This window comes from Aptenodytes patagonicus, chromosome 19, assembly GCF_965638725.1.
Source record: "Aptenodytes patagonicus chromosome 19, bAptPat1.pri.cur, whole genome shotgun sequence".
In the NCBI taxonomy this organism is placed as follows: domain Eukaryota; kingdom Metazoa; phylum Chordata; class Aves; order Sphenisciformes; family Spheniscidae; genus Aptenodytes; species Aptenodytes patagonicus.
Genome location: NC_134967.1, coordinates 754119 through 779853, shown reverse-complemented (window position 1 = coordinate 779853; position 25735 = coordinate 754119). Strand labels below are relative to the sequence as shown.

Below are 25735 nucleotides of genomic sequence, written 5' to 3'. Positions count from 1 at the left end.
CCCGTACCAGCCCGCACACTCCCGACAGTGCCCAGCCTCCAAGCACATGCACTAATTATGCAGACGAGGCACATCCTGACTGCAAAACCAAGAGTCCAGTGAAACCAGGATGCCTTCCCCTACCCCCACACCGCTTTGGTGCTCAGCATGCATGCACTGTGTTACGGTACGCAGTTCACACTGAGCCAGCAAAATCCTCCACCAAGGCTCAGCACCCTGCTGCACCCACCACTGCATGCAGGCACCCCAGTACATGTCATCCTCTCTCCCCAGAGCTGACAGTGTATCTGAGAGGCCTCCCATTCCCTGGGAGGGATATTCTGGAGCCACTGTGTCCTAGCTCCTGCAAAGCCGCTTTACACTCTGTAACAGTGCCCAACCACTGCAGCTTCTTTAGGAACCTGAGTCACGGCAAAGCCAAAAGCTGTGGGGAGGTGCAATATCTGGTAGCCCTGGGCACCTCTGCAAGACCTGGAGGACCCACATTCCTGGGACACGTGGGGCTGGGATGGCATCAGGGGACTGGAGAGCCTGCGTGGGTGCGTGGGTTGTGTTGGAGGTCTGCAGGGTTAACCCCCCATGTTAGAGCATCACACTGGGAGCGGGCATCACTCAGTACTGCAAGTCCAAAGCTGGCTTCTGCTTCCCCAGAGGTTCATTTCCAGAGCTTGGGACTGATATGGTGGCAGTGTGGATGGTGTCCCTCTGGTATGCCTGGCTCTGCTTGGGCACTGAGTGACAAAGAGTTGAGGGATCCAGCACTGAGCTGTGACAAGCCCTTTCAGCACAAGAAGATTGCTGGGTTGCAGTAGCAATGAGATAGCTGGCGGAAAATCAGCTCTCCCACCAGCTGCAGGGGTGCACCCATCATGGCATCAGCGCTGCTCTGGGGCTTCCGGGTGGCTTGGTGCAATTCAGGAAACCATCAGCCCTGACCCCTTTGCTCCAAGGCCCATTGCAAAGACCATTGCTTAGGTGGTCTTAGCCTGACAGCACCGCTCAGCCTCTGCCATCTGCCTTGGGAACTGCTGGAGTATTCCCTGAGCCACGGCCGTATCCCTGCCTGAGCCGCTCTGCAAGCCTATCCCGCTTATACATACTGCTGATGACAGGATCTCTCCAGCGCTGTCTCCGGATGGATGTCTTCCCAGGCAGGCAGAGCAAAAAACCTGGAGGGACCTGACACCCTGGGCCATTCCCAGGTCCTGGTGATGAGTGGTGCAGACATGTCCCTGCAGGCTCAATCCTCATCCACTCTGAATGGGGAATTATTGCAACCACGCGCTGTGAGACGGGCAGGGACCCCCTCTCGCCCCAGCACGTAGGAAGCTGCTGACAATGCCGTGGGGTGCCCCAGCATGGGGTCCAGCATCTCCAGGAAACATGTTGGGATCCAGGAGGGGATGGAGGGTGTGCGACACTTCCCCCCAGCCCCAAGCCCTCTGAGCAAGTCTGGGGTGAGCTTTATCCAAGGGATGGCCTGACAATCAACAGAGATGCCTGTCCTCGCTCATGTGCCTCTTCCTGGGGTGAGTTGCTGGGGGCAGGGGAGGGCTGCAGTCACACATCGGTCCCCTGGCCGTGAGCGCATGGAAGAGTGAATAACCCCACCGCACGTGGCATAGATGGGAGTCAGCATCTGTGGTTACCATGGCAGGTATCAGCCCATCGTTCAGCTTTTAGATGGGGAAACAGTCGCAGCCGCTGTGGGGGGTCTGTTGACAGATGCCGAGTGTTTAATGCTGAGCAAGGTACTCACCGGCTCGGCAATTCTGATGGCTCCAAGTGAGAGGGATGCAGAGGCTTCCTCAGCAGGGCCCTGGGGAGGATGCTCGGTGCTCCTGAGGCAGCCCAGACCCTCGTCACAGGGCCCCCTTGCCCAGCGCCTGGCCTTGCCCACCCTGGGACAACTGCTGCATCCTCCCAAACTCTGCTTTTGAAGGGGTTGTCCCTGTCTCAGGTGGTTGACCCAGCTGTAAACAGGCTGGGTGTTGTGAGACCTGGCCGTGTTGTCCCTGTTCCTGCTGCCCCAGCTCAAGGGTGAGTAGAGAGTGTCTATCCCAGGATGATGTGCCATGAAAAGCATCAAGGGGGGGGTGGTTCTGCCTGTCTTCCCCACCCCAGACATGCAAGGGGAGCATGTGCAAGGGGTTTTCCTCTCCGTGTACACTGGGGCTGAAGGGCAACCCTGTCCCCTTCATGCCTGACCCCGACCAAGCATGGAGCTCCCCGCTGGATCACAGCTTGGGCTGCAAGTTTGGCTCTTGCAGTAGCTGGACGAGAGCAGCGAAGAGGGATGGGGAGCATGAGAAGTGGCGGGGGTTGCTCGAGCATCACGAGGGAGGGAGGACGGATGGCAGGGGGGAGCGGGAGCCTGTCATCCGGATGCTCGGGCTGGGTACAGCGTGCGCGTGTAGTGCGGGAAGGGGGGCTCGCTGCAGAGCCCACCCACCCCATTGGCTTGTGAGCAGTGACAGGCAGGCTGCTCCCTCCCTGCCGAGCCGCTTGCCTGTGTGGATGCGAGCAATGTGCGCAAAGTGCCTTTGCATTAGCCGGCGTGTGCCGTAGCTCCGGGCGCTTGCTCACAGAGGTGCTGGGACGACCGCGATGGCCCTGTCCCGCACCTGGTGGCCCCGACAGACCATGGCATGGGCACAGGGAGATCTGACATCCTCACTCTCCATCATCATCGCTTTGGCTGCCTGCCTCTCTGCCACCACCAGCGAAGGTAGGAACCCGGTTGGCCCTGGCATGATGGGGCAGTGTTGGGGGGACCTGCAGGATCGCTGCAGCTGTTTGGATGTGTCCGCGTGGGCTCGCTCGCTCTGCCAGGCTTAGCTTCTCCCTCCTCCCAGGGGAGCGCAGCTCCGGGCTCCTGCCTGCCTGAGTTTGCTGATCCTGGAGCTTTTGCACCGGAGGCTAAACTTCGGAGCTGGGCAGGAGGACTTGATTTCTGCAGCAATGCCTGCCAGCTCTGCCCGGCCTCCCCTGCAAGAGCTCTGCTGCAGCGTGCAGGGGTGGCTGTAGGGGGGCAGGGACACAGGCACCAGCTCAGCCATGGCAATCCCCATCACCAGAGCTGGCGGCAGCGTGGGGCCGTGCGTACTGGCCGGGTGGCATGGGCTGCGATGGAGTGAGCGGGTGGGCACGGGAGGGTGTGCAGAGGGTGCGGGGAGCTGGAATGGCACTCAGGTGGGAAACTTATCGCGAGGGAAAGGGTTGGAAAACTTCCCAAGTGGGAAGCAGGGATGCAGCCAGGGACCCTCTCCCGACATCTCGGTGTCAGCACCATCAGGCCTGCTCCTGCCACCCAGACGGTCTACCCTGCTGCCAGCCGTGCTCATCCCCAGCCCTTGTCAGCAGTGCAACCCTGCTCCAGCATCTTGGGCCCCCCCTCAGCTTCGGCAGCACTGCTCCTGCTGCCTGCCACCCACCCGCTTGCCTGCCTCCTTCCGTGCTGGCAGCGGCAGAGCGGCTGCTTCCCGGGTCTGCTGATCTTCATCACCCGGAGATCTGCCGTTCCCGCTCCTGAGTGTGTCCTTGGCACTGGCAGCAGCATCCTTCCTCCCTTCTGTTACGCCTGAGAGTGGCGGCCAGCGCCCTTTGCAGCCTGTGTCCCTATCTGGTGGCGGCAGTGGCATCCCTCCCTTCTCCTGCCCCTGCATCCCTGCCATCCTTCCGGCACGCCGAGGCCCATGCGCTGGCACTGTGGTGCCTTGTGCACTTTGCGGCACTCCACTGGGCCGGGTCCTTCTGCCTACTGCCATCTTCCAACACCCACCTGCACCTCCCCTCCCACCCAGCCTGTCTTCCTCACCTGTATTACCCATTTCTAGCTATTTGCTGGTCCTAACCCTGTTTTCTGCCAGCTGTCCGCTTCCTGGCACTCCTCCTGCTCCTTTCCCCACCAGCTTTCCTGCCCTTGTGGGGGGATGCACTGGGCTCTCACTGCTGGGATGGGCTGTGTGGGTGCAGGATGGCACCCCAGCACCCCGACACCCCCAGCCCTTGCTTGCCCTCCACTCCATGGTGCAGCAGCTACCCCGTGCTCCAAGCCCTGGGCAGAGTGCAGTGCAGGATGCTGCCCGTGCTGCCCTGGGCTCTTGGCGCTGCAGCCCAGCAAAGCCAAGCAGCCCTGCCTGAACTTGGCTAACCCTGGGCATGGACAAGCAAGGCTGGGGCTTCTTTGCTTTCCTCTGCGGAGGAGATCGCTGGCTGCTGGGGTGGGTTTTATGGCATATGTATGGACAGCCAGTCCCTGGACTGCTGTCTGCCTGTCCCTGGCTGGGCAAGACCTGGGTTTCCTGCAAGACTTTTTGGAAAGAAAAGCTAGTCTCAGTAACAGGCAGTCAGGGGGATGTGTGGGGCTCGGGATGAGACAGGCTCTGGGGAAGACCAAGCGGGCTGGATCTGGGTTAGACCGGGCAGAAGGTGCTGGGTGACATCAGGACAAAGTGTGGGACCCTGCAGAAAGCTGGTGGTGCTCCGTCTGCCACCCCCAAGGATGTACGGGGCAGGTCAGTGCCAGCCGGGCCTTGCAATGTGAGCAGTAGAGCTGGGGATGTGGCTGCAGGCTCCTGCCAGCACCCGGCATCTCAGAGTGCTGGGCTGGGCTGGTGGCAGCGTCTGTGCCGGGACGGTTGCGGTGCCGGTGGTTGAGCGCGCTGGCATGGGGATGGGACTAGAAATGTGGAGAGATGCTGCAAAGTGCAGCACTGCCCTGGTGTCTCCTGCACTCTGGTTGTGCTAGGCTTTGCTACCCCATTTCTACAGCGCGTGGCACGTGCGGGCACGGTGAGAGTGTGTAGCCATGGTGCACAAAGGTGCCCCGCTGCTGCTGACCGTGACCTCTGCCTGCTGCCACAGCCACGGTCTGCTTCTTGCCGTGCATCTCTGGCCATGCTAGCCAGCAAACCTAATGCTCGTTCAAGAGCTGCAGGGTAGAAAATTACAGCCGCAAAGCAAATTTAAGGCCGGCGTGTGTTACACTTTGCGTGTGCGTATTGGGAGGCAATTGGTATATAAAGACGTGTATTAACCTGAAGAAATGGCTTCAGTCTGATTTTCTTCCCCTTCCAAGAGCTCCCAGTGCCTTCCTCTTTCCTGAAAGATTTGTTCCAAGAAGTTTTGAGCTTATAATTTTTATTCCTTTCAGTCTTGCGTGCAGTGGGTGCCCTGGAAATGGGAGGAAAAGGGAATCGCTGTTCTGTGGGAAATCCCCACATTTAAGCATGGCAGCCATTGCAAAATGCATTGAAAGCCAAAACTCAAATTTTTTCTAGATGGGTGAAAATTTGCAGAATGTGGAAGATTTTCATTTGGAGCACTGAAAAAATTTTGTCTGAAATTGTTAAATTGCTTTAGAGCAGGGAGGTAGAAAAGTTATTTTCAATAATATGAAGATAGTGTGAGAGACTAAGATATTTACACTATTACACACCAAGTTGCATACGCAAAAATATTAAAGTGGATATTTTACATGACACCACGAATTGAAGTTAAATAATAAAATATAAAATATCTTTGTTGTATTGAAAGAAAATCAGATGAGGAGAAATTACCACATTTGGGGCTTGGGCAGGGGGTGACAAAATTGTATTTTCTGCCAGAAAATGGCACTTCAAATGCTGCTGCTGAGGTCTGCTCCCTCCCAGGTGATGCCTCCGGCTCAGCTCTGCCCTCCATCCGTGAGGTGGGTGACTTTCCTCCCCATCACAGCATGGACCCCATGGCCCGCGGGTGAGCTTGGACAGTACCTCAGTGGTGAATATGGTGCAGCAGGGAAGGGGGACCCAGGGACATCTCCCCCAGCATTTCAGGGCATGTAGAGATGGCCGAGGCAAACAGCAGGTGACGGGGATAGGGTGATGTACAGGGATCGTACTGGGGAGGATGCAGAGCTGATGGCACAGGGATGCTTGCCTTTTCCCTGCGCCACGGGGTCGGTGATGGAGACGTTTTGTTCCTCCCTGCAACGGGGATGGGGCGCGGGAGAGCACCAGGGTCCTTGGGAAAACCCAGCAGCTTGCTGCGCTGCCGAAATGGGGGCCAGAGGAAGGGTTTGTGGCAATCTCCCCTGCTAATCTCTCGATTGTAATCTCATTAATTGCCCCCCTGCTCAAACAGAAAAAGAGGTAAAAACTCATCTGCGTGTTTATTCAGCGCTACTTTTCTACCCCTTCTGCAGCAATGCCGAAGTCGGGGCTGCGGGAGAAGCAAAGCTCTGAAAGGGAGAGGAAATAGCTTTTGCAGTTGTAAAAAGGCTGTGAGGATGCCGTGTTCCTCTGTAAGAATAGGAAACAAGAGGTTTTAGATATACAGACTTTTGGTGATGGGGGGATGGAGAAGCATTAGTTTAAAACATGGGAGTTGATTTGGGCTACTTTTGAAAAAAAAACAACAAAACGATCATTTTTGGGGTGTGTAATTTTTTGATTGCTCCCAAAATGCTGATATAAAGCAAATACTTGCATGATTTTAGGTAGGCTCATGGGGATATGTTTCTGGTCTCATCTTCATGTTCATCGTATTAATAGCTTATAAAACTTCTGGAAAATCAAACCCCCAAATTTGCAGAAAAATAACACAATGGTGCACAAAATGCACCTACTCTGTAAGCTTTATTTCATTCTCCTTGAATTCTTGTTTCCTGAAGTTGTGAGGGGTTTATTTACAGTGAAAATAAATGGTCACCCATTTTGGTGATGGTGGAAATAGATCTGATGAATCCAAATTTAAGTACAACTGAAAACCTGATGAATTACTACAGGGACGAAGGAATTCCCTATTTTTTCGATTGCTGAGAAATGATTAGAAAAATATTTTACCCAAAAGAAAAAAAAACAAAACCAGCTATGAACCCCAGCCCCAAAAGATGCTCAGCCAGGGAGGGAGGCAGAACGGCTCGTCCCACGCATCCCACTGGGGTCGGCGCACCTGGGTCCCGGCGGGCAAGACTCCGGGGAGTGCCGGCTTTATCAAGACATCCTGACACCTCCGCTCTTTGTTTTGGTCAGATCCTGTGTTTCGTATGTCCCTGCTCGCCTCGCTGGCAGCCTTCGGTGCTGCCTTTATCTCTGGTGGCAAATCCATTCATATGATAACTCTATTCATACCCTGACAGTTTTTGGTAGTTCATTCTCCTAACCCCAGTGTGTTTGCATGACCAACACTCAAAATTATTCCTCTGTCACAGAGAAACGATTAACCCCTTCAGCCCTGGTAGTTCAAAAGTGAGCGGCGGGATCATGCAGTCGTATTTCCTTCAAAAAGAAACAAAAAACCCCCCATGTCCTGCTTGTGTAGATGTGCGGTACTTAAGGTCATAAATAACTACATAAAGGATGTAACTCCTTTGTGGATCGGGTCTAGCCACACCAATAAAGCCTAATGAACTGTGTGTGGCCCAGGGACACTGTCCAGAAAGGAATTCAACGTTTATCTGAAGACATCGGCAAAGGCAGACCCATCGCTGCCTTTAACAGTTCGTTCCAATGGCTCATCAGCCTCAGCCTTAAAAAAATTGGACCCCTCTTTTCCCTAATACAAATTTGCCTGGCTTCACCTTCCAGCTATTTGTTCTCGTTAGGCTTTTCTCGCTAGATTAAAAAGCCCGTATTTTTCTCCCGTGAAAGTACGCTGAGTGTAACCGGGTGCCTCGCACTCCTCGCGGGCGCAAGGAGATCGGGCTCTGCCAGTTCCCTCTCTCAGTTTTTTTTCTCCATCCCTGGTATCGTGGTTGTGCCTGTGGTATCTTCTGCTTTATCTCCAGTTTCTCATATTTAAAATGCCTTAACCATGTAAGTGAGTGGCAACAGCACTGGCTGCAGCTGGATAGACCAGCTCCATCCCAGCATCAAGGGCGTGCACAAGTCACCAGATCCTTCCTTGGGTGAAATACCTTTTGTGTTAGGAAATTCTCTCATACACTTTTTAAGGACTCTCGTGATATTTCATTACCAGTGGCATGAGATATTTAGCCTGTTCCCTCAAACGTTTTTAGTATTGGTATTTTTGTCCGTGAAAATGTTCCGGTTTAGAAAGCTATTTTTAAGAGAGCAAAGTAATTGCCTTTAAAAGAAATTATCTTGCTTTAAAAATGTCACTGGGGTGCAAACAGCTAAGCATGGTTTAGGGTGGCCAACTGGTGTGAGAGCAAAAGACGTCCTTAGAGAAATTAGGGAAAAAGCATCCGACAGCCTGAAAAACTGCCATCCAAAGCCCCTTCAGATATTCTAGATAAGTGAGCACATTTGCAAAAATCCACATTTCCGTAGTGAAACCTCCAGAGAGGATAAAACTCAAATCTTTGCCAGGACTGCTGGGATGCAGGAATCAGTGGGAAAGGCAGGGTGTCTTTTTCAGGGTGCTGCAGGGTTTGTCCTGCTGACGGACTCATGGGCTCTGCTACACGCACAGGTCTCCAGCACCAGGGCCACCTGAGTCGCTGTGGGTGGCATGGGAAGCGGCTGGGAGTGACACTAGGGAGTCCTGATTTTGGGTAAGAAATCTGAAAAATCCCAAACAGGCAGGAGATAACCGAGTGGGCGTGCAGCGTACAGTCGGGGAGTGGAAGCACTGAGGTGCTCTGGGATAAGGACCTGGGATGGTGTTAGGGGCTTGCCTGGCGTGAGCTTCGACTCCCAAAAAATGCAGCAGAAGTCAGAAACCTGAGCGGCTAAAGCTGAAAACACATCTGTGTCTATTTTGCTATACCCAACAAATGTAAGAAAAGAGAAGAGGGAGTCAGGACTGGTGTGAGGACACTGGCACAAACTCCTCTGGAGAGGGCTCCCGTTTCCCCGAGTCTGTATCACACAGGTTTTGCTTACCGCAAGCAGAAGAGGTGTATTTTCTGTTAGAAAACTCTCCTGTATAATTTTTAAAGACTGTCACGATATTGCATTACTGGTGGCATGAGATATTCAGCCTGTCCCTGAACCTGGGACTGCAGCTTGGTGAAAAGTGGGAAGTCCTGGTCCGGGTGCAGGTCCATTACCTGTTCTTTGAGCTTCTGGGTTTGGGGACACTGGTCGGGGATGCAAAAAGCTGTCCTTTGACGGCGTGTGGGTTGAACAGATTAGCTCTCACAGGGCTTTAGGCAAACGAGATGCCAAGGGGTGGCTATGCAAGGCGCGGGCTCCTCTCTGCTGATGGACGGGTCCGTGTCATCTTGCCGTCCCTTAGGCTGGGTTCATTGTGATGGAAAGGACTTGCATGACTCCCAGATGGCCAAATCCAGACCTGGGGACACCAGGTCTGCAGAACCCTCCTCCGGGGCTGCAGGGACCCTTCAGCTGCCCTTGGTGCTCCCCAGTGCCTGCCCCCTCCCCAGCCTTGCCGCAGTCCTGCTCCTTCCCCTGCTCACATCGGATGTTTCCATGGAATTTCTTGCCTCCCTGACCTTTCTCACCCCCCTCCATCCCCAGAGCCTTCCCACCTCCTCCTCTGGCTTCTGCCCTGAATTACAACAAGCCCAGCTGCCCCTTGAGCCTGAAATAGCTCCTTGCCCTCCGGCATGAGCTCCTGGACTGGGTGGGGATGTGGAAACGTGTGCTCACCCCTTGCTCTGAGCCTTGGGTCTGGCCCCGTACGCCCCGTCCTCGAGCCCTGGGACAGCCTGTGTTTTTTTAATATTTCCAGTCAGTTATTTATGTCCAGCTCTGACCATGCACTGTTTGCACCAAAACCTGTGTGTGCCACGATGCAGGGATGCACATCAGTACTGTAACACCCTGCGCAGCGGTGGGTAGTGTGTGTGCTTTAATTTGGGTCACCTAAGCCAGCGTGCCCAATTTGCCCTGGCTGTCCCACTGCACATGAGCATTAGGAGTCTCAAACCGAGTAGGAAACATGAACATTTTACATCTATATTTTCTCACCTATATTTCTGAGAGGGAACATTTTTTTGCTGTTTGGCTTTTGATGTATTTTTTTTTCCTGGGGAAAAAAAATGCTGCCCTGTAATTTCAAGGTTTTTAGCCTTGGAAATACTTTATTCAGGGTGTTATGTTTTGTTTTGTTTCATTTTTTACATTATTTCATGACACCTCAGTTCTACCACAGGTTATGCTCTTGCGCTGCACATTATCTTACATGATATCATGCAGGGTCTGGAAGGATCAGGTTGATCATTTTATTTTTAAAACCTGAACTGTGGCTTTTTGTTAGCACTGATTGAACAAACAAGCTTTCTTCCTACATCAAAGTGTCTTCTGCTCCTGGTATACTGAAAAGGGGTGACGCTCTGGGCAGTCCTTATGGGCATTACTGCTCCTGATGCATTACAAAATGACATAAAATTAAATACAGAAAGTTCACAGCAACAATCCAGAGGTCTGAGAAGAAATCCTGAAATGGGAATTAGGCCATGTCAAAAAAGCAGCACTGCTTTTTCACAGCAATTGTTTGAAAATGTTTCTTTTTAATATTTTTTTTTTTTTCAGCCTGACTCTGGCATTCCCAGAAATGTGGAAATCCCACATTCCTGCCGGATTTGGTGACATCTTTTATATCTACCTGCAATGCTTTCCTAAATTTCCTCTCTGGGCAGCCGAGGCCAGCGGGTGCTGATGCGAGCACCATCCCCGCTGTGTCCTTAGTACGTGCAGCCTCGTGGAGAAGCAGCTGCTTGACAAAGCCTGCCTGGATCTGTCCGCTTGTGCAGCAGAGCACTGGTGTGCATCGCCCCACTGCCGCGGTGCCGACCCGGATCCGTGGGGCACATCCCCTGCTCACAGCTCCCAAATGGGAAGAACTGACCTCCCCTCCATGCTTGCTGCTTTTACCTCGAAGCACCAGTGGTTGGCCTCGTGTGTTGGCGAATAAATGACTATTTTTTCTTTCTTTAACGATAAATATTGTCCAGGGGAGGGGGAAGCTGAAAGTGAGGCATCCCATCCTGTCCCACCGTGATACTCCGAGGCCAATAAGACACAGCTTTGTTGCTCAGCTTTGCCTCCTGAGATGGAAAGGTCACGGCTGGCTATTCAGCATGCCCCTGCATTAAATGGTGGGACACAAATAGCTGACCCACCCTGGCCCCACCTGCCCCTTCAAAGTCCTGCCTGAGATTATGGGAAATGAATGCTGCTGGCTCTTGTTCCTCTCCTCTCAGGGAGCCTCTCCCTGCCCCTTTCCCATAGCCCAGTGCTCTCTTCCCGCTGCGGATAACCCTCCCCGTGTCGTTCCCCCACCGAGTGGGGCTGGGGCTGTGGGGCCAGCGTGGGGTGTGCAGACCCATGTGGGTCTGTGGGGGCTGAGCCTGCCGGTCTTTTGGGTAGCAGGGAGCAGGAGCGCCTAACCGGGCTGATAAGAGTTTAATTATCGATGCAAAAGGCGTTGTTGCATGGGGGGGAGCCTTGCTGTGAATCTTGGGAGGCCTTTGAAGTTGTGATGGAGAGGAACTGAAGCCCAAGGGAACAGGGCTGCTCCCACTGACCCTTCCTCCCCACGCCTGCGCTACAAAGCCCCTGCCTGGGAGGGAGATGACAGAGTAATTAGAGTGAGGACTGCAGTGGGTTAACAATTAGCAAGGGAGCTCAGAGCCCTCTTTCGTCCCCCACTGCTCTTCTAGAGGCTGGGGCTCAGTGCATCCCCCAGCATGTCACCCCCAGGCTTGTCCCACCACCCCACCATGCACCCCTGGGCAGGCCGAGGGTCCACAGGCTCCCCTGGGCTGGGCAGCTGTGGCTCCCATGGCACTGCTCCTGAGCCTGGGATGCTTGGATGTGGGACCCCAAGGCACCCGCGCCTCTGTTTGTAGGGATGTAATACATCCCTGAAGGAGCTACAGTCACCAGCACAAATATTGGGAAGGGTTTCTGAGTGCTCACTCTTTATACAGCACAAGAGATACATGAACCCAGGCAAAATGTACATCCCTAGATGCTAGTTCCTGCCTCAGCTTCCTCACTCATCTCAAGCACTGTTCAGAATTTGGTAGATATGGGTACAGATATGGATACGGATACGGATATGGATATAGATATAGATATAGATATAAAAATAAAGATGTAGGTATAAACTATACCTATACATCATATACAAATGCATACACATACACCTAGTCTTCGACTCCTGCATAATCTGCATGTACGAGATTGCAATGTGCACTACGCACGCAACATTACATGATGCAACTTTATAAAGGAGCAAGTAGGTCTGCCCTCCGTGAGACTCTGGCTCAAGACCCCAGCTGGCACTGGGGAAGCGACCTGCTCACTCCTAGGTGCTTCCATTTGAACGGGCAATCAGGCTTGACAGCTTTTCCACCAGTGCGAGAATTTCCCCTGACACCTCCTGGTGTTTTGGCTCAATACACCGAGCCAAGGCCAAGGCACAGAATAGGGAAAATACAAAATGGTGCTCAGGAAAACAAAATGGAGCTCACAGTTTGAGACTGATACGTGCAGACAGTCCATAACATCAAACAGAATTGCCCAGCTGTAGAAGAGAGGTCTCCCAAACTGACATGTTTTCTGAGAAACGTTTCAGCTGAAAGGGGTCCTTTGTGGCCGTCTCGCTTGCCCTCCGGCATCAAGGGTGGGCTTTTTCTGAGCATCGCCCCCGGAGAAGTGATGCAGTTGGGAGATCACCTGCAAGGGGCTGGACGGGGCACTTGTCGCATGCGATGCGGCGGGTTCCCCTCTGCATTGGTCTGTAACCTTTCCCTGAAATGGACGGTTGGGTTTCAGGAGAGTATTGGCCTCCCCATATCTGAGCACAGCATGTAACAGTGCTGCTAGTTGGATGCTCAGATCCACAGATGTGTGCTATACCATGAGTTAACACAAGAGTTCTTGGACATGCAATGCCTTTATATTTGTGCAATGCCCACTGCAGTGGGCTTAATGCGTGGGACTCCTATGCACTTGGCTGAAATGCATGTTAAGGAGTAAAAGAAATAACTTAGCCCGCTTCCCGCAAAGAGGCACGAGCAATCTGCTCCACGGGTGTGTTGCAGAGAATGCAAGCTTGTCCAGTTATTTGTGCACCAAAGCACCCTCAAGGAGACAGCTCCTTCATCTATATGGAGTTGGGTGACAACCATATGGTGCACATAGTGGGATGGGGTGGAGCAAGCTGGCTCCAGGTCCCACATGCTGCTGTGCAGACAAGCCTGGGGAACGTCCCACCGTGGGGCTGCCTGCTCCGATCTCAGCATCATTCCCCACGGCACAATGCTCCAGCTGGACCCCAGTCTGTGCAGGCACCTCGTGCTGCCTGGAGAGCAGCAAGAGGCAGCCATGTCCATTGCTGAGCATCTCAGCGTGGGAAAGAGGGTGCGGAGACCACAGCAGGGGGGAGAGAGGGTCTGTGAAAGCGGTCCCCTCCCTGCAGCCTGCCTGCTGAGGGTCACTGGGACCGTGCTCCTGCACTGTGAGCAGTGAAACTCCTGAGCCCGGGCTCCTGCTGGGTGAATTACCCAGGGAAAATAGGCAGAAAATCTTCAGATTAACAATAACAAATAAAAATGGATTTGAGATCTCTGAGGTAATTACTCTGTGCTGAGGGCAAGGGGCCTCTTTAGCAGTGGGAGCAGCGCCGTGCGGGGAGTGGAGGGGCTCAGCCTGCTGTTGGGCCAATGGAGTCACACAAGAAACCCTGTAAATTCTTTCAAATTGTTCTGCTAACATTAATAAATGCCTCAAAAGCTCCTAATCTGCTCTGTCAGGAGCATGACGTCTGGGCGTTTCACAGCCAGCTCACGTCTCTGCTGGTCTCTCCTCCCTCCCCTCCTTCCCTGCCTGGTAATAGTAAATGAAAGTGGCACCCGTTCCCCTGGCTGCTGGGACCAGCATCATGCTGAGCCCAGCCTCTGCTGGGGCTGGAGCCACTGTCCCAACGTGCCCCGTCCCTGCCGCAACAAGCCAGTGCCTTGTACTGAGACCACCATCCTGCCAGAGCCCAGGGTCCAGCCAAGACCTGGTGCTGCAGCAGGGATGCTGTGCCATCCTTGCCTCGAGGTCCAGTTTGATGCTGCTGAAGGGTGAGGAAAAGCAGCCAGCATGGACACAGCATCCAGTGTGGGCTTGACCTTACTAGGTGGCTGCAGGGCAAAGAGCTCTGGGGAAAGCTGGAGGCACTGGAGGTCCCTGAGGGAGCCTGGTGCTGATGAGGGGTGGACAAGGCATGGGTGCGCTGGTGTCGGTGCCCACTGCACTCTCTCCCAAGGGCCAGGGCACCTTGCTGGCACCCTCTCCCAAGCCTCCATCCCTCTGGATCTGTACCCCGGAGCTGGGGCCTGGGCTTCTTCCCCAGGTGTTGAGCAAGTCAGGGGGTTACCAGGCAGTGGCAAGGCTCTCCTCTGCCTGGTGCTGCAGGATCTGGGTGTGGGGCTCATGGGCAGCAGATGACACTCAGGGGCAGCTCACCCTGTGCATGCAGCAGTGCCATGGTATCCCGCTTCCTCCCTCCCCCAGCTGACACTGCACAGGTTTCCACAGGAAGCTCCTGAGCACGTTCAAAGGCGTCCTCGCCTCTCCCCCCACAGAAGCTACTCCCCTCTCCTTGCAGATTTGCCTGTGTCTCCTCCCTGAGCTGGGCTCCCGGTAGTGGCAGGGCTTTTGAAGGGTTGGCTTTGATGGGCCTCCTCATGCAGCCTGTCCCCCACGGTCTGGCCTCTCCAGTGGGGTGTCAGGCAGGACCATGGGAGGTCACTTTGTGCTGGAGCCAGGCACCGCAGTGTGCAATTACAGCAGCTGTTGGAGTGCAGACTTCAAACCGATGATGCTGGGCGGGATGTGAGCCTAAAGGGCTTGGCGGAGCCTCTGGAGGAGAAGTGTCAAAGCAAGGAACAATGCTCCGGTTGCATTGGTGTTGGCCCAGGGTGGGACTGGTGGACAACCTGATGCTTGGAGTTTGTTTCCCCAGCTCCCCCTTGCTTTGCATCCCTTCTGACCTGCTCTGCATTCCCTCCAACGTGCTGTTCGCAACCCCCTCTCCTCCAAAAGGACATGTTGCTCTCAGTCCTATGGCCAGGACTGATACAGCCCCACTCCAACTCTACCCCGAACCAAGAGCTCTGGGGAGCATCATTTGTTGCCATCCCCTCATTCCCTATCTGCCTCAGCTGCAGCCAGGCAGGTCCCTGGCAGCAGCCCCATGGATTGATGGGCGCAGGGGACAATCAAGCCAGTGGGGTGCGAGGAGGGATCGTTTGTGGTGGCTCCGTTCCTCGCCCCTTGGGGACGGGGAGAAAGCTTTCTAACACAGTGTTTTGCTCCTGTGTTTTCCAGTGAACTTGCTAGACACGTCAACAATCCCGGGGGACTGGGGCTGGATGACTTATCCCTCGCACGGGGTAAGTATGAAGCGGCTGTTGGCACATAGGGGACCCCAGTGGGATAGGTCACCATGGGTCCCTGTGGGCAGGGTGGATGGACATCTCAGCCCCAGGTTGGTGCCTTGGTCAGTGCTGATGGGGCAAAGAGACCATGTCTGTTGGGAAAATGCCAGCCTGAAAGACTAGCAGGGGGATGCTGCTGCTTTAGAAACACCGTTTAACTCTCCATGTCCCCTGGTAGGGACCAGGCTGTCACCATGTCCTGAGCTTTGAGGGAACTCAAGAGCTGGGTTGCCCCATGGGCACTCATGCTGAGAAGCATCTAATTCCTCGCTGCACCAGGGGAGTGTCAGGAGGAACAGCCCAAAATGACTGGGAAGCTCTCAACTGCCTGTAATCAGAGGAGTTTGCTGTGGGAACCGGGCAAGAGGGGCAGGGGACCATCCCCTGCAGATGTTTTTTTACGGGGAATGGGGATGTAAACGCACAGCCCTGCGGTGTGGCCAGGAGAGATGTAGGGGTGGTGACCCCCATGTGAGCTTGCCATCTCTACTGGCTGGATCCCCTCCGCACGCTCCCTTCACTTGCATTTCCATGTCCAGGTTTTCCTGCTGCAGCAGCTTTCTGGAAATTGTGAGTTTCAGATGGCAGCGGTGATCTGGCTGTAAGGATTTTGCTCATTCATTTAGTGAACAGAAACAATCCCATAAATACACACAGGATCAACTGCAAGGCACAGTGGGGCTTGGTGCATGCACAAAATGTGCAAAATTGGGTGCCTACCTGGCTTTCGCTGCTGTGTTGATTTTTCATGTCCACTCTTTTTCATCCCCTCTCTGAACTAAATGGTCCTAATCTTTTCAATTCCGCCTCCTACAGAAATCTTCCCAGGCCTCTAATAATTTTCATTGATCTGTTGCTTGAGACTTTCAGTCCCTGCACTGTTTGAGCAGGAGTGATCAGAAGCGTGAATTCATAATAATAACAATGATCAGATTTATATCAGACATTATCATATATGTAAATATATTAGGTGATTAACTCAGCTCTAATTTTAGCAGTTAGATGTTGCAATCATGACTGTCCTGGAAATGTAATAGATTCAGAGGTACAAGGTCAGAGGGGACTGCAGAGCTAATGTGATGTGATCCCCTGCATAAATACAGGCCTTCAGACCTGTCAATTCACTCGCATCGCAGAAAAGCCCGGCTTTTAGAAAAAAACATCCTTGACTACAAAATTGCCAGTGGTGGTAAATCCTCCGGGTCCTGAAGCGATGTTGTTAACAGGTCGCTGTTAAAAACCCATCGCTACGTGGGTTTGCCTAGCTTCGGTTTCAAGCCACCAGACCCTCTTCTGCCATTGCCTGGATGAGGGAGATGTTGTCCTTTTCATGGTCATGCACAGGCTGCCCTTGGTCGTGTGGATCCCTGTCCTGTCACCCTGCTGCTACCATCTCATCCCAGCCTTCCTGCCAAATCCTGGCATCCTGGAGGGGCCCGACGGACGTTCAGGGGATCAGGAACCAGGGCTTCCTCTTCTCCCCCGGAAGGGAGGATGTTTCTGGGATGTGAATGAGGGTTGTTTTCCTTTGTCCGCTTCCACTGCTCTGCCCTTCACTGCATCCTAAGCAATTCCTCCCCATAGTCAGACCCTACACTGCTTGCAGACTGCCCAAGACCCTCCTTCTTCCAGATCCTCCACCATGAGTCCAGCTCTCCAGACACCTGTGTGACCACATCCCCAGGCCCATTGCTAGTTGTCACACATGCAGATGGGATCCATCACATCACCTAGTTGACTTGTATGAAGATGAATCCACCTGAGCTGGCTGTCCTAGGGACACATGGGCATGACTGGGCAGGACCTTGTACTCCCAAAGCAGACAAGGGGTTCAGCCTACAGGTGCCTCTTTCTCAGGGACTTCCACGACCGGTTAAGGTGCAACATCCTGTATTGTACATCTGCAAATCCAGGGGATGAATCCTGGGTCCCGACCCATTAGGGCTGTCAGGTGTAATGTGTTACATGACCATAGGGTGCTGGGGCTGGCTCGCAGGGCAGTCACTGCTGTGCTGCTCTCTTGCACTACAGCAGATGCCCAGTAGCCCTTCACCAGCAGACCAGCCACTCCTGAACCCTAATACATGTCTGAAGTCTCCATCTTATTAGTGATGTTTATTAAGAATAGTTAATACTGGATGCCAAAAAAGAAAAAGAAAAACAAAGACTTGTATAACACCTAATGCCAAAGCCACCTCTTGGACATGCTGCTGTGTCCTCCTACAAGTCCTAGGTAAGTCATGGGGTACCACCACTCTTCGCTTACCCTGTGCTTTTGCCCAACTTGTGGCCTTGTTACCGAGAGGACGACCATACAGCTGTGTGAAAGCTGTCTTGAACACCTTCAAGAAGGGTGCCTGGGTTTCGGTGTGATATTCTTGCACAAACAACTTTGCATATCTTTTTCCAGCTGGGTGTTTTAATGGCTCCTCTGAACACTTGTCTGGACTGTGGTTCTTCCTCCATGGGCCATTGCATTGCATCATCCTGAAAGAGCATCTCATTCCTTTACCCTCCTGCTGGTCCTTCAGCTCCAGGTGCTTTTTGAGTAGTAAATTTGCACTTGGATCCAGTTGCCATCACCAGAAAGGAGGTGGGATAGGGTGCTGGTGTCTCAGAGAAGCTGCTGTAGGATACTTGCTCTTAGCGCCAGTGGTTTGGCACTGAGCAGATGCCTCCTGAGCAGCGCCTACAGCAGGGTTCAGATTCAGGTGGGAGAGATGCCGGGTGACTCGCAGGCTTGGTAGCTTGGGTCCACATGGCTCCAAGCCTGGTGTGATCTGTGCTCCAGGAAAGGGACTGAATTTGCTGGTCACCATCTCAGGAGTACTGCTAGTGTCCCTGGGACTGTCCCTGCCCACTGTGGCGTGCTGTGACTCTGGCAGCCCTGGGCTGGGTAGAGCCCAGCTGCTGGTGTGGTATGGAGGTGGTGTACTGTGAAGCCAGATTTTATTTGAGGTCCCTTATTTTTGCTGCCCTTTCCTTAATTCAGATACTTCTGCTGGAAAAAAGGTGGCAGTGCTCCCTCCCGCACTATCCTCCCTTGCTGCCTGCTGGCTGTCCTGCCTGAGCCGCAGCTGGACCGTGCGCTGGGTGCTGGAGGGTGCAGGATTTCCCCGCAGGGTCTCTGCTCCATCCATGGATACACAGATCCGTCACAGCATCCTCCTGCCAAGGGACAGCAATGCTGACCCTGGCTCCCCAGCTGAAGTCATGCTTGTTTTTCCTTTACCCACATCTCCATTCTCCTGTCCCACATGAGCCCAGGGGCACTGCATGGGTGACAGTGGGGAGGTGGGTAGCTCTGGCTGGGTCTTTGCATGGCACTAAACAACACAGAGCCCATTCCCCAGCCTGAGGAGCTTAAGAAGGGGACCTGTGTCTGCTAGCTCAGTCCCTAGTGCCCTATGGCTTGCTTTTCTAGCACCTGCAGGTCCTGTACCACCTCTCTGGGGCTCCTGGGGATGCCAGAGGAAAGGCGGCAGTCTCAGAGGTTTCCTCTTCTGGACTGGGAGATCCCAGAGCTGCCCGCACAGCCAGGGCAATGGTCCAAAGCATCAGCAGTGCAAAACTGGAAGGGTACCACTTGCAAAGTCCTGATGTTTTCATCACACCTGTGGGCAAGGTGAACTTGCCCCACAGGAAGGTTTTTTTCCTATCTGGGTTTGCTGTGGCCAGCAAGAGCAGAGGAGCAGGGGGCTGGGAGCAAAGCCCTGGGGGTGTCAAGCCATCAGGGAGGCATGCGTGGCCTGTTTTGACATTTCCTCTTGCCAGACAATTAACTGAGGGGTAATTGGCTGTAATTGCCACTCAGGGGTTTAATTGTGTCCCCCCCCTCACCTCCACCCCGGAGACACGTGCAGGAAGCGGAAGGGTCACCAGGAGCATCCCTGTCCCACGGGCTGCGGCTTCTCTCAATTATAACTTCAAAGGCTCCCAGGAGCTTTGAAGCTCACTCCATCCCCAGAACAATTCCCTTTGCATTGAAAATTAAACTCTTATCAGTGCCGTCAAAGAGGCTGTCCCTTCCCCTTCGGTGCCTCTGGTTTCCCAGCTCTCCCCAGCAAAATGCCCCAGTGCCCCAGTGCCCTTCTCTCCCCTCTCCTTGCTTGGCACGTGACCTGCTGGATCAGAGGGAGCCTGATCGGCCCCTTTGCAAATTGCTTTTCTACTGACTAATTAAAATGCTGATGAGATAAGTCAACATATTATTAATAATTATTGTATCGTCTACTTTGATTTACAAAGTCAAACAGGAAATGATTTTGTTCAGACACAGGGTATCTAAGGAGCTTGAATGATGCCTTGCAAAAGCTAATTATAACGGGAGCACCTTGAGTGCCAGAGAAAGGCCTCCCATGCTGCCCACGTCCTCCCTGTCTGCTCCCCACCAGCACCTCCGTGGTCTGGCCCCACAGCGTCCCCCTCTCTGCATGGGCTGGGGTCAGCCCAGAGAGCTGGTGGGCTTCTGCCACCCAGGCAGCTGCCCCAACACCTGGCATGCTCCATGTTGGCTTTACTGGCGGGACCACCAGGAAAGACCTTCAGAGGTGGTTTGCACCTCCCCATCTCTGCCCCTCCACTCTGGGTAAAGGGACGTATCCTGAGGCCCCTGGGCACAATTAGCCAAGAGTGCTCTTCCCTCATTCTGCAGTAGCTCAGAGAGAAAACTGGCAGAAAGGCACCAGATTTGCTTAAACAACCAGCTGAGAGCACAGACAACATATTTCTGCCCATAGGATGGTCCCTCAGCAGTGTTTGCGCATCAGGGATGGGGATTTCATGCTGGTGTACAGTGCTGCTATAAATGCCCCGGGACTGAACTGATTGCAGAGCAAAGCCTATGCAGCAGGGGACTTTTTTTTGCCTGGCTCTGGTCCTGCAGCCAACAACCAGTTCATGGCTTGGATGAACCCCATCTGACACGTCAGATCTGTTACAGAGCACGGTCCTCCTTTGCCCCAAGCTCAGCTTGCAAAAACCCTGTTCCCAGTCCGAGCTGTGCTGTGTGCTTGCCATTTCAACCCCCTGCAGGGTCATGTCTTTCTCCTTGGAGCACCAAAAGATATTGGGGCTCTCCCATCTGCCCAGGCCATGTCTTCTGCCCTCCGTCACTTTGATGTCCTTGTGCCATTTCTTGGGTTTATCTTCCAATCCGGAGCCTCTGCCTCGATCCAGGAATACCAGCAAGTTACAGGGCAAGCTGCGGCAAAACTCATTTTCTTTGGAAAAAAAGATGGGTAGGAAGGGAACATTGGAAAATAAAGATTTAGACTAGTAATTGAGATAAAAGCTCATCTCTCAGTGCTTGTTCAGTAAATGCTAGGTTATTGCTAATTCCCCAGACGCTGGTCACTACCAGGAGTTAATCACCTGCAGTGAAGCTCAGGGTAGTTAACTGCCTGACAAATCCCTCCTTAGCCACAGCAGTGACTGATTTCATGGGGATTATCTCCATTAATGCCTCTCATCTAATGATTTATAGCTGCAATAACGTCCTTCTCTTTTTTTTCTCTCTCAGTGACAGTGGTGCAAGGGGCCTGGCAGCTCCTGGGGAGGTGCTGGAGCTCAGTGCTTGCTCTTGGGACAAAGGAAAGTGCTGGATGTCTCAGTGGCAGCAAAAGCTTTGCTATGCCAGGCAGACCTGGCATCCCTCCTGGAAGCCATCCCAGGGTTGGGGAGACCTTGTCCCTTGGCTCCCTCCGTGGGCACCGCAAGGGTGGTGGGAGGCTGAGCTGCTGCTCCAGGGGGACGTGGTCTCTCCTTGCGTGTTTGTCCCCTCTGCTCCTCCTCCTCCTCCTTCTCCCCACTCTGCTGCACCACACAGGCCCTGGGAGACTTCTAAAACCTTGCTTAGCCGCCCAGGTATCTTGTGTTTGCATCTTTCACCTTTCATAATCTGGCAAATTTTTTTATAACTGGTGTTGACTTTAATTTAAACTACTAGGCAAGCCCCTGAATACAGATGCAACCATGTCCCCCCCTCCAACGCGTGTGCTCACCACGTTAATTATGATGTCCTCATTTCCATCTCACTAGGGGATCTTATCGCAATGATGGGGGCCGGGCTGAGCTTCGTTTAATAAAAGCCACTTCAAACCGTCAGCTGAGAGCAAGGCGATGCCGGGAGGCTGGATGCGTGCACAGTGCCTGTGCTCTTGAACCAATGGTACCCAGCGTCAGAGACTCCCCTCCCTGGCCATAAGAGCCTGTAGTTAAGATGAAACAGAAAAACCCTTCAAGTCATGGGGATTCCTGAAGCAGTTCCCTCCATCCCAAATGCCTGGCAGGTCCTGGGACCTGGCAGAGCTCGTGGTACCTGTGTTGCCTTGTGGCATGCTGGGAAGATGCACCTGTGGCATCTGAGCCACCAGTTCAGGTGGCCTGCCTTCCCTCCATGCATTTCCACTGATGGCAGAACACTTGCCCTGTGGGCCAGTGGTAGAGGTGTGGTGTTTTGGGCTAGCCTCAGACTGGGATCCCAAGGTGCTGCGTACGACCCTGGGAAAGAGCTGACAGTCCAGCTGCTGTGCAAAAAAGCACCAAGTTTGAAAGAGTGATGCTGCAAATGCAAACCCTCCAAGTTCTCCCCTGTGGTTGATGCCGACCATTGCCGGTGCTTGGAGATGGACATTTAGCTCCCTGCTCTCTGTCAGCAGTGAGGATGCTGCCAGCTCTGGCAGTGCCACAGGTGTGTGGGGACACCGCAGTCATGAGCACCATCTCCTCTGCCAGACTTGGGGGAGAAGTGAACGTCTGGAGACCCAAAGCAACCACACTAGCTGGAGGCCAAGGCATTTTGGTGCACACAATAACCTCATATTTCCCTTGCCAGACACTCCTAGAGAGCCCCGAGCCCCACAGACATTGCAGAGGGGAGCTGGCTGTGCGTTGCGGGGAGCATCCCTGCTCGCCACCCTCAGCTCTGCCCTCGCCCCGCGTGTCTCCTCCCATGCGCAGCTCTGCCTCACTTCCCCCCCGGGGAACTCGGCAGGGAAAAGACAGGAAACAGATGTTGTGTTAATTTGTGCTCAATTAATTTCGACAACGACTTCCACACCTTCCGCAGCGCCACAGTGCGTGCACATGTTGATGCAGGAGCGGGGAGCTGGCTGGCTCCCACCGGCCCCAGTGCAGGGGTGTGCAGGGAGCTGTGCTGTGCCTGCTGCTGTACACACTTCAGGGCACCCCTGTACCCCTTGGCCAAGTGGCAGGAGCGTATCCTGGGTGTCACAGCACTTTCTACAGGCTCATTCCTGTGGTTGGGAAGCTGAGGCATAATAAGAGGGGTGCTGCTGCTCACCCCTCCAGCAAAGCACACAGGTAGCCTGACCCCTTTCCATGTTGTCTGCCTGAGTGCTGGGGTGCAGAGCAGGTCTTCAGTGATCCTAGGACGAACCTGGGCATTTCTGGAATTCAGAAGACAATTTTTTTAAAAGAACCAGAAATATTTTGCTCTCCTGGCAGTGGCTTGACTTTCACACCCTCTGCCAGCAATATTCCCCTCTGAATGAGCTTTCGTTGAAGTTTGCACCTGGAGCTGCTGCCTTTTCCGGGTTGCTTTAAGCTCTTTAGGAGTGAGAAGCAGAGTTTTCTCCTACATGCAAGATGCTGGGGGAGTTTTGAAGATGCACATCACTGAAATGACTGCTCTGATCGCCCTAGCACTAGCAGAAGGCACAGTAACACCTGCTCCCCAGGTTAAGGAGGTTAGATGAGGAAGGACCTTCCCATCTGAGGGGGGAGAAGGGAGCGGGCTGTCTTACAGGTATCACTGATAACCTCTTTCCAATATCTCTTATGCTCTGGAGGTGTGATGCCCTCCCCTAGCCATGCCCTGTCCCTGCAATGCTGGCGGCCATGTAGCGAGGCTGTCGGGTGCCTGTCCCAGCAGATCTGTGTTCTCATCAGCTCCCACAGTCACTGGGGTGAAGTCTTCAGGCTCACACCCTCTGAGCTGAGCATCAGGCTCCTTCTCTCAGGGCTGCTGTTGGTTTTGTGTCTGTAATGAAACACAGGTCACCACTTGCATAAGAAAACACCATTTTTGCCCCATCAGAGCAAGCCCAGAGGTTTATTTTAATGTACTTGCAATGCTGCTTAAAAGATTTGTTTTCCTGCTCTGTGCACCACTGCTGGAGCTTTGCTTGGCTCCCCCAGTCCCCCCAGACAGCACACAGGTAGGCAGGGCATGCACGGTGCCGAGGTGGGGGGCTGCTCCCTGTCAGCTGCCTTCAGTGGGGCAGGCACAGCCGGCAACCCAAGGAAGGTGCAAGCAGGGGGGTGCTGAGGCTGTGGGGGACGATGGTTTGGTAGGCAGAGCAGCATGTGCTGCAGGGGTGCCAGTACCTTCCCCAACTTCTGCAGGGCTGCGTCTGGGACTGCCCTTCACAGCTGGAATTGGGCACGGTGGTGGGACTCAGGCATCTTCAAAGCCAGTTGCTAAGTCCAGGGAAAAGTCAGAAGGTTTGAAGTCTTCCTCTGCTCCTCTTCCTCCTCCTCCTTCTCCCATAAGAAGAATTCGGGGTTCCAGACCCGTCCATGGGGGATGTGATTGCGGTGCCTGGTTTGGACAGGGATGTGAGCTGAAGAGGTGGTGGGAAGCGCCCAGAAAAGGGAAGGTCTGTGGGTCCTGATGAGGGGTTGGTGGGGTTGGAGAAGGTGGAGAGGGAGACATGTGAGGCAAGAGCAAGCCCCCAGAAGTGTCCTGTAGCGCCCAACAACTAAGTTCAACTTGTCCCTCAGCTATGGAGCTCATTTGTATCAAAATCTCATTACTTCTTCTCATTTCTCATCAGTCAAAACCACCTAGCATCCCTCCCTTGGATGACACAAATGTCCCTGTCCCTCTAAACTCACCCAGACCACCCCTCCATTGCAATCCTGCTTGCTGCAGCCTGCTTTTGCCCAGCATCTCCTCCCCAAGCTCATCCTGCTGCCACTGCTACACTGAATTTTAACCCCAGAGCTGTCAAGCTGTAAGCGCCCGGGACATCTGACCTCACCTTGCCTGGGAAGAAGGGGGCTCTGAGCCCCCATGGACCCCCCATTTCTTGCTCGAAGTCCTGTGTTCACTGCATGCTTCCCCTTCACCCCATGGTATGCACCCCGAAGCTCATTCTCCAGCTGGAAAGCGTCCTGTTTAGTTTGTGCATGGAGATTGCATGAGTCAGAAGGGACCCAGGTGAGCACCATGTAGGTGCCTTCCTGCTGCTGCTGTGAATGGCAGGCTGACCACCAAGAAAAGGGACTTGCAGACATGGTCTGGAGGGTTTGGAGCCCTCCCAAAAACACACTGCCATCAGTTTCTGCCATCAAATCAGACTTGTGCAAGCATTCCCCTCTACAAACAGGGGTGCACTTCACCCAGCTCTGCATCAGGGTGGGCTGTGAGAGTTACTGCCCAAATTAGTGCTGGGTAAAGTCTGCTCATCCTCATTTTTCTTTGGCCTGTGGCAGCAGTGATCTCTCATCCAGGCACAGCTGCAGGAGCAGAGGGAGTTCATCCCGGGCTGGGTGATGGCAGACTCCTGCATGCCCTGTGCTTGCCTGGTGTTCGGGGACGTCTGGAATGACCTGTTCTCTCTCTGTCCTGCAGTGGGATTCAATCAATGAAATGGATGAGTTTTTCAGCCCCATCCACACCTACCAGGTCTGTAATGTCATGACCCCCAACCAGAACAACTGGCTACGGACCAATTGGGTTCAACGGGACGGTGCGCGGCGGGTCTATGCAGAGATTAAGTTCACGCTGCGGGACTGTAACAGCATGCCGGGCGTGCTGGGCACCTGCAAGGAGACTTTCAACCTCTACTACCTGGAGTCCGACCGGGACCTGGGCACCAGCACCCGGGAGAGCCAGTTTATGAAGATCGACACCATCGCAGCTGATGAGAGCTTCACCAACGTGGACCTGGGGGTGAGGCGCCTGAAGCTGAACACGGAGGTGCGGGGTGTGGGGCCACTGAGCAAGAGGGGTTTCTACTTGGCCTTCCAGGACATAGGTGCTTGCATCGCCATCGTTTCGGTGCGGGTATACTACAAGAAGTGCCCAGCAATGGTGAGGAACTTGGCGTCCTTCTCCGAGGCTGTGACTGGGGCGGACTCGTCCTCCTTGGTGGAAGTGCGGGGAGAGTGTGTGGGCCATTCGGAGGAGAGGGACACCCCCAAAATGTACTGCAGTGCCGAGGGAGAATGGTTGGTGCCCATTGGGAAGTGCGTGTGCAGTGCTGGCTACGAAGAGCAGCAAGATTCCTGCATGGGTGAGTCCCTGCTTCTTGCTAGTGGTGCCTGCAAGGGGAGGGATGGCTGCAAGGGGCTTTTGCCTCTTTGGGGAAGGGCTGAGCACAGAAGCCTGCTCACAAAAACTTGGACAGCCAGCCTCTT

The 25735-nt window shown here is 53.8% G+C and overlaps 1 protein-coding gene across 1 annotated transcript in view; it reads left to right on the top strand.

The window, feature by feature from the left end:
- Positions 1-2576: 2576 nt before the first annotated feature.
- EPHA8 (EPH receptor A8) overlaps positions 2577-25735 on the top strand; it is a 52239-nt gene continuing 29080 nt past the window's right edge. Inside the window, exons 1-3 of the mRNA XM_076356005.1 lie at positions 2577-2728; positions 15240-15304; positions 24948-25611. Of these exons, the coding sequence (XP_076212120.1) occupies positions 2608-2728; positions 15240-15304; positions 24948-25611 (850 nt within the window). The 5' untranslated portion in view covers positions 2577-2607. The remainder of the gene's footprint in view (positions 2729-15239; positions 15305-24947; positions 25612-25735) is intronic.